Raw genomic sequence first — 12935 nt, forward strand, 5'->3', positions numbered from 1 at the left:
GACAGAGGGGCCTCTGTAGCCTTCAGCCTGTGTGATACTGCATGCGTGGTGTGTGTGTCTGTGTCTCTGTGTGTGTGTGTGTGTGATTGGTGTGGAATGTCTTGGTTTTCACAAACTGCTTGAGCTACAGCTGAAATGCTCATCTCATGCAGGTACAGTATACTGTGAATGCTCTGCTAATGTGAGTGCTAAATCCAAGACTAAAGACCCTTAGCAAGCATCACACACATGCCATGCACCCAGTACAGAACTGGCCTCAGAGTGACTGCTGATGACATGAGGGCTGCAGAAGAGGGAAGCTGGGATTTGGTGATTGGATGTCAAGATGTTGGGACTTGTTTGTGTGTGCGCGCGCGCGCATGCTCTGTTACCGGAGCTTCCAGGTTCAATAGCACAGTCAGAGTTTTTCTTAATCACATTGGAGATGTTGTCACAGTGCAGAAAGCTGGAGCACTGTGGGAGCCAGCTCACTGTGGAACCCTTTAGATATGCTGCTTTTACGCAGCCTCTCCAGACTGTGCCAGTGCTAAAGCACACTCCAGACCCCTTATCATCTACAGCTCTTGTGTGTGTGTGTGTGTGTGTGTGTGTGTGTGTGTGTGTGTGTGTGTGTGTGTGTGTGTGTGTGTGTGTGTGTGTGTGGGTTTATGTGTCTGTCTGTCTGGTGAATGTAAATGTGCATATATGTGTGAGCGAGAGAGACGGAGTGTGTGTGTGCGTGCGTGCGTGCGTGCGTGCGTGCGTGCGGGTGTGCGTGCGTGTGTGTGTGTGTGTGTGTGTGAGAGAGAGAGAGAGAGAGAGAAAATGTGCTACCATGAGTGTGTTTACATGGTTGTTACTATTTTTGATGTTGTTGTTTTGTTATTTTTGTTGTTCTTTTCATCTTCAAAGGCTATTCCCTTAAAAATATGCCAGTGTATTAACCTAACCTAACAAAATCCTGAATGTCTAAATGTATCTGCCACCAATTTCTTTGGTATTAAAGTGACTTAAAGTCAATTTGTTTTGAATAGCATCAATATGCCCTAAGAAGGGAAATGAGGATACAATTAAATAGCAGCTTTAAAATGTGCTAATTAACGAGAGAGCAAGACAGAGGCACTCTGTGATGCTGTTGTGGAAGTGTGTGTGTGTGTGTGTGTGTGCGCATTTTCATCACATCAGCAGTTCTACACCAGACAGATTAATATTTTTCCCTCGTCTTGCCTCTGGTAACACATCCTTACATAATTCTACATTTAATTATTTTTTTTCCAGCTTTTTTCTTTTTTATATCTCTCTACCTGTCTGTATGAAGAGTTTGGTTCCAAAATGCTATGGCCTCCATTTTAATGAATTTTCATAAATCATTTTTTTTATGTTGTTCTCCAAGTAATTTTAGTGTAACTGTGATTAAGTTATTGTTATGTAATTCATCTTTACTCAATCAAAACAACACAACTGCATTTTTATTGATATTACCGGTACCTGAAATACACAATTAAATAACATGACTTATTAATGTTTTTAAAATTGAAGATATAGAGTGTGGAACTAAACTCATCATATCCTGCCTTACTTGGTGTCTGAATTTGTGTGTAATGTGTGTGTGTGTGTGTGTGTGTGTGTGTGTGTGTGTGTGTGTGTGTGTGTGTGTGTGTGTGTGTGTGTGTGTGTGTTGGTATCATGAAACACCTATTGTTTTTCTGCTGGACTCTGGGAGTCTGAATTTGTGTGTAATGTGTGTGTGTGTGTGTGTGTGTGTGTGTGTGTGTGTGTGTGTGTGTGTGTGTGTGTTGGTATCATGAAACACCTATTTTTTTTCTGCTGGACTCTGGGAGTCTGAATTTGTGTGTAATGTATGTACATGTGTGTGTCTGTGTGTGTGTGTGTGTGCGTGTGTGTGTCTGTGTGTGTCACTGCAACAGCTCTTTACACACACCATCTCCTGCTGGACTTTCTGTATGGAGCACCAGTAGACGTGTTGCTTAGCAACAGGTAGCACAAAGATTTTGCACATGTGATGTGTCTTTGTTCAGATTGCTGCTGTGGCATTGTGAGGTCACAAGTGCAGCAGGGAAGGGATAGGGCTGTTTTTGTGACCGCTTTTGCTCTGCAAAGAAATACAACTCAGTTTGAATCTTGTGATCATTGTGATCACTCTTTAAGCACAGAGGGAGTGGCTGCTGTCCATGGCAAATAGTCACGTGTATAGCCAAAGATATTTTATTTAATTAAACAACCTTACATTTTTCCGTAGCGAAAAGTGTGTAGATGTGGACAGATGTTGATGTTGACTCTTTGGTTTGACTGCTCAAATGACCAACGCTCCTAGTTTGGTGCTGCATTGTCCTGTTCCCTATATCTGCCCACTTGCTCGGTCCAACAAGGTGCTACAGGGGATAGTAAGATATGGTGGTGAATTGAGAGTCAAATTCAGACTAATTGTTATCCGAGACCACGACTTCACTGGGTAATCAGCGTATTACCCCAAATCAGTGGAGAACTGCTACAGAAAACGTTGGGGCGAAAACTCAAGAGGGAAACAAATTAACGTTAGATCGAGAATTCTCATTGCAAAATCAGAGTAGCTCCATGCGGTTTTGTACATGCAGCATTACAACACTGTTTACAGCACTTCCAGTCACTGCACACTCTCATTTACCCTTTTGGGGCCGAAGCTTACATTTCTTTAGGAATCTGCCATCCTGGTTTGTATAGAAATGAATATTAAAGGAACCGTTTGTAAGAAATGTATTTCAATTAATCATAAAATGGCCCTGGTATGTCACTAGACATTAAGAAATCATGTTCATTTCAAATACTTATATCACTGACAACAGCAGTCCGGCCAGGATATTGGACATTTTAAAAAGTTAAGTTGCAGCCCTCAACTGATGTTGATGTTGTGTTTTGTCATGTCATGTTGTGTTTTGGCCTGATGCGCCACCCTCCACCTATGTACTAATCACGGTCAGTAGTGTTTCGGCATCTGGGTTGCCAGCTCTGCCAGTCAGAGGGGAGGGGGAGGGGATACAACGCTCTACAGTAATTTGAAAGTGATTGCAGTACCAGTTTTGGCCACAATCTTACATATGGTTCCTTTAAGTGGTGCATAGGTAAAGGGCCGATAATAGGGGATGAGCGGAAATATCTTGAGTAGTCGTCACACAGAAGTGAGGCAATTTGTTGAGTAGACTCTAACCATTTGATTTTAAATGTAAAAAAGACGGAGGAAATATTTTCTGCATTTTGTTGCCTTTGTACTTGTACTGTGCCAATAAAGTTGAAATCTAATCAAATCTACTGTAATGTTTGATCCTAAGAAGGTTGGCAATTGTACTCCACTCGTCATACATAATCAGGCAATCACACAAGTGCAGTCCTACAAATACCTTGGGGTTCACATCAACAGTACACTTTAACATGCAACACTCACGTTGACTGGATTATGCTCCCAACTGCAACAGAGAATGTGTTTTTTTTTTTGCACAGACTTCGTTTGTATGGTGTGGAGCAGAGAATTATCTTCATGTTTTACCAGGCTGCCATAGAGAGCATAATCAGATATGGCATGACAGCCTGGTTTGGAATTGGCTTTAAAAGCAAAATTTGCTCATTTTACTCCAAACAACAATGAACATAATTGGCCAGAAACAATACAAAAACACTCCAGTACAAACACTCCAGTCCATTTTCGATCAGTGTCACCCTTCCCATGTTCTGTTTTCACAATATGAGATGCCACCATCAGGTAGACTATATCGGATTCATCATTGCAGATTAAACAGGTTTAAAAATGAGTTTACTCCAATTTCAATAAGTATTCTTAGCAAACAACATAAATAGGCATTAATCACATGCATATTTGTATTTATTTGTTTTCATTTTAACTTATGCTTATCTATCTATCAAACTTTTTTTTTTCTCTAAGCCTGTGTTCAGTATGTGTGTGTAGGATCCTCGCATATTGGGTGTGGTTGTTTGTGTGTAGTGTAGTATGTCTGTTTTGTTTCCATTTCTAGATGTGGTGTGTTTGAAGTTTGTGTTTATAGTTTGTGCCTGTGTGTGTGTGTGTGTGTTTGTGTGGTTGTACGGGCTCAGACAGGTGAATGTGATTGGTTGATTAATCTGGTACAGTGAGGCTCCATAATAGTCTTGTTGTACCCCTGCAGGTCTGACAGGCATGATGAATGAGTGGTCTTGACCAAATGTGTATTGTACAGGCTGAGCATACACATACACACAGAGAGAGAGAGAGAAAGAGAGAGAGGGAGAGAGAGAGAGAGAGAGAGAGAGAGAGAGAGAGAGAGAGGAGAAATAAATATACATATAAATATACACATATAAAATGTAATGCTTTAGTTTGTTTTTGTGTGTTTCTCTTATACTACACGGCACAGAAAGTTTGACTTTCTGTTTTACATAGATAATAGACCCATATGACACACACACACACACACACACACACACACACACACACACACACACACACACACATACTGTGCTAATGGCTTAAACACTGTCATTTAGGCTACATGTGGGCTTACTCCCCTCCCGCTGCACCCCTGTCTCTGTTGGGGGACGGGAAACCGCCTCATTTGAATTTGAGGAATAATTACCATCCTCTCTCCACTTACCGCCTGCCTGCCTGCCGCTCAAATCCTCGTGTGTGTGTGTGTGTGTGTGTGTGTGTGTGTGTGTGTGTGTGTGTGTGTGTGTGTGTGTGTGTGTGTGTGTGTGTGTGTGTGTGAGTGTGTGTGTATATGAGAGAAAAAGAAAGAGAGGATAGGAAAAGGGATTGCGCTTGCTTTGTCATGAGCTACATCCCGCTAGCATGAAGGGGATGGACTATAAAAGGCGCCATGGAGGGCTTTGTCCAGCGGGAGGCATCAGTCAGTGTAAAAGTCGTAATGCCTCGAGATTCCCAGGTGTGCGTGTGGAAGGAACTGAACAGAAGGCATCAAAACCTGAATCTCTCCCAGCTCTGTCTCAGTCATGTCCCACAGTCAATTACTATCTATATGTTTACTTTATTTATTTTATTATTTTATATTTACTATGGTAACAGTGTATGCACAACAGGCATTAGAGTCGCCCCACCCCTTGTAGAGTATGCAGTCGTAGTTGCTATAGAAACCTGTGTCCTGTGGTGTGTGCTGGTGGGATTGTGTGGATGAGGTCTGGCACAGGTTGGAGTGGCGCGTGTGCTTTCACATGGCAGTAATGCTGCTGTCTGCTCCCATGGGAGCCGCGTGCTCCCGCTATGCCATATCTCGTCTCTGTTCTGGTGCTTTGGACTAGCCTTTACACTGACCAACTAGCCTCCTGTCAAACCTTATTCATTTGTCTACTTTTTATTCATTTTGTGTTATTTATTTATATGATGAAATAATGTGTTCATGTGAAAAATGCCTGTAGTCATGCCCATTTGTCCTCTTCGTTTCCACATCACATACCATCTACTCCACACCTTAACTACCCCCGTCATTCCCCAAAATCCCCCCACAATCCACCTTTCCTACCTCACATTACCCCCCACCCCCTCCACCCCCCTCTCTTCCCCCAGTCTCCAGGGTCGTCTGAAATAAATAAGGTCCTGTGGAGGCGAGCTTGTGGATTGACAGGGAGAGCTGGGTGATGGATTGTCATGCCCCCCCCCCCCCCCCCCCCATCTCCGTCTATCAATCACTCGAGCTTTGCTGCTGCAGGTGGATTTTTCCCTGGCTCAGCGTTTCCTGCCTGAGCCGTCGGTGGTGCTCACACACGGAGCACTGTTGCACTTTTTAATTCCCTTTTGTGTGCTCTCAAGGTAGACTGACAGCCTCACGCCTTGCAGAGGAAGGATAACAACAGGGCTTGTACCAAGGAGAAGGCCAGAGCACTAAGAATGTGTTGCTTTTTCTCTCTCTCTCTCTCTCTCTCTCTCTCTCTCTCTCTCATAGAAGAGGGTTGTGGATGGATAGAGTGACTGGTCTATGTGCTCTGCAGTGGGATGACAGTTAAGCCAGCAACCATTTCTCCATACTTAGAGAGATTAGAGAAGGGGGTCGAGGTAAAAAGGTCAAGACTGTGACCTCAAGCTCTTGCTGTACCCCTTGCCCCCTGGTTTTAACCCGTTAGCTAACCTCCAGCTTAGAGCATAAGGAACCGGAACATAAACACAAGCCAGATGAAAGCATCCTGGGAAATCTGTATGGCCCTGCTTATAGATGACCCTCTGATAATAATCACTCTGTCCAGTGACGTCATCAGCATCACCATGACCTCATCAACCTCTGGCAGCAGCAGATAAGGTTCAAAGGTCAAATGGATGAGAGAAGTACAGTAAATCCAGCTGGGTTCAACCTAAAGCAAAAGTCATGGCCGCTGTGTGTAGCACAGGTTGGCCTAGATGTCCACACTGTCCAGTGAAATGACTGGAGGCACAGATGGAGACCCATGTGGCGTCCAGCTGACACCTTATGCCGGCGCTGAGCCCATGTCCGCGACTATGAATTCGTCCAGTCAGGGAACTCTGAGTAACTCTGACCGGACTTCCGGTGCGTTTGAGCCAATCGGCTTCTTGCGCCCGCAGTGGTAGATGTTTAAATGCGGCACTGCTTGGATGGCGGCGTGCAGCTGTTTGTGTGCAGTGACATGTTAAGCCGGATGGGAGCTGCAGTCGGCAGCTGTGTGCTGTGTAGGGAGAAAGGAGGACAGTGGGGATGAGAGAGATGAGCCCCTCAGCAGCATATAGGGGGCAGGGGCCGGTCAGGAGCTGGAGGCTGCGGAGGGATTGGCGTTGGTGTGTGGAGGGATAAAAGACGGTACACACTGTTGATACACAAGCACAGACAGATCCAGATTTGTACTCTCCCTGTCACTCTTTGTCATAACAACATCTTAGTCATAACCTACAGTGTTGACGTTTTTTGCTATCACTCTAAATGAAATTGCTAATTTCTGTAATTTAATTCTGAAAATGTTATTAATGCATGATAGTATTAGCACATAGAGAGCATATCTGGTAGGAGTGTGAGCACAACATACATTTTATTCTGTAGGTGTGGACTGCACTAGGAAGGGCATTTGTTTTGTATTGCTATTGCTATACCTTCTTTTATATGCATTATGGTATGGCATGTGTACAGAATAACAAGCTTTTGGCATAGGAATCAGTAAAGGTCATTATAATCAAAGACATCATCATTCAACTTGACATTCAGTAAAAAGAAATCAAGAAGTCTTTTTATTATGACTAAACCAATTTAATGCAAATGTATTTAATAATCACTACTTGCTCATATGTCAAAACTCCACTTGCCCCTGAGTGCTATTCTGAGTGGGTAATTGGCTACAAACTTGCTTCGGTGCTTTCATTTCAAGATGTAATGTTGCTCTGATGCCTTTTGCCTAATGAGGCCCGTTGCTCCGCTATTGCATCACTTCCTGTGGCAGTGGAGTGTGGGTCTGTCTGGGAGGCGCGTGGGTCGGGGCTGTTCGGAATGCTGCACACTGCTGCTGAATGCTTTAAGAGGGAAGGAGCTGGAGAAGAAGGAGGGACAATGGTGGACAAGAAGAGGCATGAGATGTGTTTCGAGAGAGGAATGTGAGAAATGCTGTGAGCGAGGGAAAAAAAGGAGACAGAGAATAAGACATGTGGTAGATGGAGAGATCTCAATCTCTCTTTAACTTTTAAAATGCCATTGTGTGCCATGATGTGGTTGGCCCCCATGGCCCAGCATCCTGCATCTTGTGTCATTAAGTCATTAAGAGCTGCAGCATAAGACTATAGACTTGAGGATATGTAATGTGTTCTCCAGTAGCTCCTCTAGTAGCTTCCCCCTCACAATAAAATGTTTGCCCCACCCACGCTCTCTCTCTCTCTCTCTCTCTCTCTCTCTCTCTCTCTCTCTCTCTCTCTCTCTGCCCCTAATGCAATTGTCATTATTTCCCATGCACCCTTTATTTACCCTTAATGATGTTTGCATATCCTCTCATGTGAGGGGCTGGGGAGGAAGCGGCAGAACCATCAACACCAATCCCATTTAAGATCGGCTGAATGAAATAAAAGCCTTGGAACATTTCTTATTAATGGTGTGAAGGGAATTTAATAACTCTAAATGAAGTGCATCCAAAGGCAGCTGCTTGAGGAGATACTTCTCACAGAGGCTGTGCATGTGCGTGTGTGTACTGTATGTGTGTGTGTGTGTGTGTGTGTGTGTGTGTGTGTTTTATATGTGTGTGTCAGAGTGTGTTTGTCTACAGTGTGTGTGTGTGTGTGTGTGTGTGTGTGTGTGTGTGTGTGTGTGTGTGTGTGTGTGTGTGTGTGTGTGTGTGTGTGTGTGTGTGTGTGTGTGCGTGTTTGTATGTGTGTGTTGTGTAATATTGGACAAACCTACTCCAAGCTGTATTTTAACCTATGCACTGCTCCAGTTGAACTTGTTATTGCCACAGGGAACTTCATGTGGAGTCATCGAGCTTCACTAAACTGTAGATCTGGGGCATGTTGAGCATTGGGGACTCCCATCCTAAAACCTAAATCCTAATCACATATGAGTGTCTAATCTAGTGATCATCAGAGGCTGAAATGAGAAAACAAAAGTCTTCCGTGCTGTATCAATGCAATAAAAAGCTATCAGCAGGCATTAATTAAACGTTGTACTTAATGTTTATAAAGTATTTATAACTGCATTTAAGCATTTTTACGATTTATTAATGCTGAAGCTAATGGTTTCTTCATGTAAATGAATGTACTGAACTTATTTAGTAGGCTGTGAATATGAAACAGTCGTCATTAGTCAATGTTTTAAAAACATTAATATTAGCAAGGTAACCATTGAATAAACTATGTTGTAACGAATGGCCACTGTAATCCAATTATACAAAAACATAAGCAAGTGCTTGCCAAGATTATGCCATGATGAAACACGCGGCTTCCTGGCTTGTTGGTGTGTTATGATGGAGTGTGACCCATATGTGTGTGTTTGTGTTTGCAGGGGGTTTGCGGGGAGCGTCCATTGTTGATTCTCTGGACACGCTGTACATCATGGGACTCATGGAAGAATATGAGGAAGCCAAGAAATGGGTGGAGACTGACTTGGACCTGAACTCGGTAACATCAACATTCAGTCTTCACTCCTCTGCTTCTCTTCACTCCTCTTCTTCTCTTCACTCCTCTGCTTCTCTTCACTCCTCTGCTTCTCTTCACTCCTCTTCTTCTCTTCACTACTCTGCTTCTCTTCGCTTCTCTTCTTCTCTTCACTCCTCTGCTTCTCTTCACTCCTCTTCTTCTCTTCACTCCTCTGCTTCTCTTCACTCCTCTGCTTCTCTTCACTCCTCTGCTTCTCTTTGCTTCTCTTCACTCCTCTGCTTCTCTTTGCTTCTCTTCACTCCTCTTCTTCTCTTCACTCCTCTGCTTCTCTTCACTCCTCTGTTTCTCTTTGCTTCTCTTTGCTTTCTCTCTCCCGGACTCACAAGTCTATCCCTTAATCTTAGCTCAGATCTTCAGGTATTCAACTAGCCCGCTTGCTTGTGAGACCCAGTGGCTGTGAAGTGTGCACCCGCTTCCTTATTTGGGTTTTGAGTTGGCAGGTTTTATGACAAAACGCTTGAAATTGAATATGTGCATGTGTAGGGTAGGCTATGTGTAGGCTATGTGTGATTTTAAAATGAAGGTTGACGGTCATGCAAATTCCGTGAGTTTTCTGGGAGAAATAACAAAACGGGAGGGTGCCGGGTGATGACCTTGAGATACTGGAGAAACCCGGAAAAAACAGGAGTGTTGGCAGGTATGCTCTACTCTCCTCTCCTCTCCTGTCCTTTCCCTCTTCTCTCATCTTTTCAACTACTCTGCTCTCATTTCCTCTTCTCTCCTCTTCTCTCCTTTCCTTTCCTTTCCGCGTCTCATTTTCTTTCCTCTCCTTTGTATCTCTCTTTCTCTTTCATTACCTCCCTTTCAGCAACTAGATCATTCCCAGACGCAGTGAGTCTTTAGTTTATTGTGGGCCATTGATTGAATCAGTCCGTTTTAATCTCTCTATTGAGGCACTGACTGGCTCGCTCTCAGTCCCTCTCTTGTGGCTCACTGAAGAGACCAAAAGAGTCCGGTCATCCATCCATTCCTGAGTGATTCCTGAGAGAGCTCAAAGCTACTTGTGTGGGTTCTGACCCGTTCGGACCGGCCTTTGTGTGAGAGATGAGACTCTATAGTCTCCCCTCCTTCACTTCCCCCCTTTAGATTTAATGGGAAAGCCTGAGAGAAAGAAAAAGAAGAGTAGAACAGTGGAGAGAGAGAGAGAAGACAAATGCTTAGATAGAGACAGACTGTGGTGGGGGGGGGGGGGCAGACCGAAAAAAAGAGAGAGAGAGGACAGACGCTTAGATGGAGACAGACTGGGGGGGGCAGACAGAGAGAGAGAGAGAAGAAGAAGACAGACGCTTAGATGGAGACAGACTGCGGGGGGCAGACAGAGAGAGAGAGAGAGAGAGAGAGAGAGAAGAAGACAGACGCTTAGATGGAGACAGACTGCGGGGGGGGGGGGGGTTAACAGACAGAGAAAGAGAGAGAGAAAATCTGAGGAAAGAGAGGCTGAGTTTAAAGCAAAGAGGCGAGGGCACTGCCCTTGTCCAAACGTAATCCCGTGATAATAGATTCCCCAGTGGGTAGGGGACAGAAGGGTCGGCCAGTTGGGTCGGCATGAGACGGCCGAGATTGGCAGTGCCAAGCCCAGGTCTGCCAGGGCTTTGTATACTGACTGGCGGTTCCCCCGGCTGACTCGTCCTCGTCAGATGGCCCGTGGCCTCTCGCTACAAAAACAAGCTCTCCATTGAGCGTGTGCTCATTAGAGTGTGATGGTGCCCTGCCCAGGATATTCGAAAGATAGCCTCGTCTCAAACCTAATTGCAACCCCCTGGCGTCTCTGAACAGGTTGATGTTGCAATGGATTTTCAGTGATTTTCCATTTTCTTGTGTAGAGGATGGAAAATGCCACTGTCAGAAACAGGATTAATGTCCATTTTGCACCAGCATTCACCGGTCATAACCTGCAGTTAGAGTCTTATGTCAAAATAATTGCTATGAATAATGAATTGAATTGATTAGCATAAGCTATAGCCTTCAAGCTTAACATTATTTGATGATTGTCTCTTAATTGAAGCATAATGTAAAGTGTTTCTTTTGGTTTCATTTTCATTGAACAAGTTTTTTAATGATACCTTCATTTGTGCAGTTGATTTTCTTTACGTCTCTCTGGCATGAGTAAATTAGTTTTTGAGTGGGTATTGTTAGCCATCCATTGAAATGCAGCACTATGTGCTATATTGGCATATTAATATATCCCAAAGGTAAGGACTACAATAGACTGAAATGCGTTGATTGCCTCTTTTGAAAATTACCCGAAAAGAGTCATGTGCATGTGAACACAATTAAGAGGATTTCTACACTGTGTGCATCTCATTCATGTACAGAGGCAGGTATCACACACACACACACACACACACACACACACACACACACACACACACACACCCTACATGCTCCCTAAGGATACAGCATAATTTGATTAATGTGGATCTGGATGAACTGTCTGTCCATCCATCCTGTATGTTTTCCTTTTTTTCTCTCCTCCTCACTCACTATTCATTACTTTCGCTCGCTTTGCTGTGTCGGACAATTACTTTCCCGCCAAGGCAGCGACTGCTAGAGAGGCTTGAGGATAATGATAGAGAAGGAGAAAGTCCGGTAAAACAAGAGAGAGGGAGAGAGAGAGAGGGTGAGAGAGAAAGAGAGAGAGGGAGAGAGAGAGAGAGAGAAAGCCTCCTGCACTATCTCCCCCTCATCAGCGCCTGTCATAAAGACACTGGGGGGCGGATTTACCCTCTCGCTGGCACTTTGTCACAGGAGCAGGCGGCTCCATCCGTCTCTTTCACTCTTTCGCTCTCCCTCGCTCCCTCTCTCCGGACTCCTCTGATCAATCGTTCCCGAAGGTCGCACCAGCGTTAGAGGCGCCCATCTGTCCTGCGTGATGGAGAGCAGGGGGGCAGAGCTCACTCATGCCCGCTCCCTTCCGTCTCGGTGCCCACTCCTTATGCCCATCAGCACAAGCCAGTCAGGGCCCATTGCTCTCCTTTTCTTTCTTTCTTTTATCTCCCCCTCTATCTCTCTTTCTCTCTCTCTCTCTCTCTCTCTCTCTCTCTCTCTCTCTCTCTCTTTCTCTGCCCCTCTCTCTCTTTCTCTCTCTCTTTCTCTCTCTCTCTCTTTCTCTCTCTCTCTCTCTCTCTCTCTCTCTCTCTCTCTCTCTCTCTTTCTCTTACTCTGTCTTTTTCAGCTCCTGGCCCCCACAGTACACTCAAATGCTCAATTTTATGGTATAGCCCATATCCTGCAGCTGGGGAGCGGATCAGCCCAATCTGACAGGTGCGACAGAGAAAATGGTCCCCGTGGGCGTGGGGATTTTCGACCTGGCAAAATGAAAGATGACTCTGCCAGGACAATCCCTTTTTTACCCAGATCCCTGAGGTACCAAACGCGGTGCATGTCTCAGAGATTGCAGCTAGCCAAGCGGCTAATTGATTTACTTGATTTTCTATCTCACTACCCCCCCCCCCCCCAACACACACACACACGCACACACACACACACCACCACCACCACCACCACTTCATAAATATGATAACACAACTGCGAAAATGTTCTGAGTTTCTCAAAGCCTGGGTCCTCTCCCCCATGTGTGTCCAGTGGCGGTGAGATGGATGAGAGTAATCGCTGAAGCTGTCAGGTGACTCTCAGGTGGCCGTCCCCTTTTGCATCGCTTATTAAGGCGTCATTAGTAGCCAGACGGCCAGGCTCCGACCGGAGGGATGGACAGCTGTCGTGGACCTGTCAGAATGAATGATGGACAGGAAATGGCCGACAGTCGCAAAAGACAACAAACATGTTGACGAATTAAAAAGGAGAGCAGCTGCAGTTCAGC

General features: G+C 44.8%; 1 protein-coding gene across 2 annotated transcripts in view; it reads left to right on the forward strand.

Moving 5' to 3' along the window:
• Window positions 1-12935, forward strand: part of LOC143119152 (mannosyl-oligosaccharide 1,2-alpha-mannosidase IA) — a 198983-nt gene that overhangs the window by 122213 nt on the left and 63835 nt on the right. For both annotated transcript variants that reach the window (XM_076280442.1, XM_076280443.1), the window contains exon 3: window positions 8961-9076. In XM_076280442.1, coding sequence (XP_076136557.1) covers window positions 8961-9076 — 116 coding nt within the window. The remainder of the gene's footprint in view (window positions 1-8960; window positions 9077-12935) is intronic.

The sequence above is a fragment of the Alosa pseudoharengus genome, unplaced genomic scaffold, assembly GCF_046254945.1.
Source record: "Alosa pseudoharengus isolate Yale_2024_CS ecotype anadromous, Long Island Sound unplaced genomic scaffold, YU_APseudo_1.1 YU_APseudo_1.1_scf_12, whole genome shotgun sequence".
NCBI lineage: Eukaryota > Metazoa > Chordata > Actinopteri > Clupeiformes > Clupeidae > Alosa > Alosa pseudoharengus.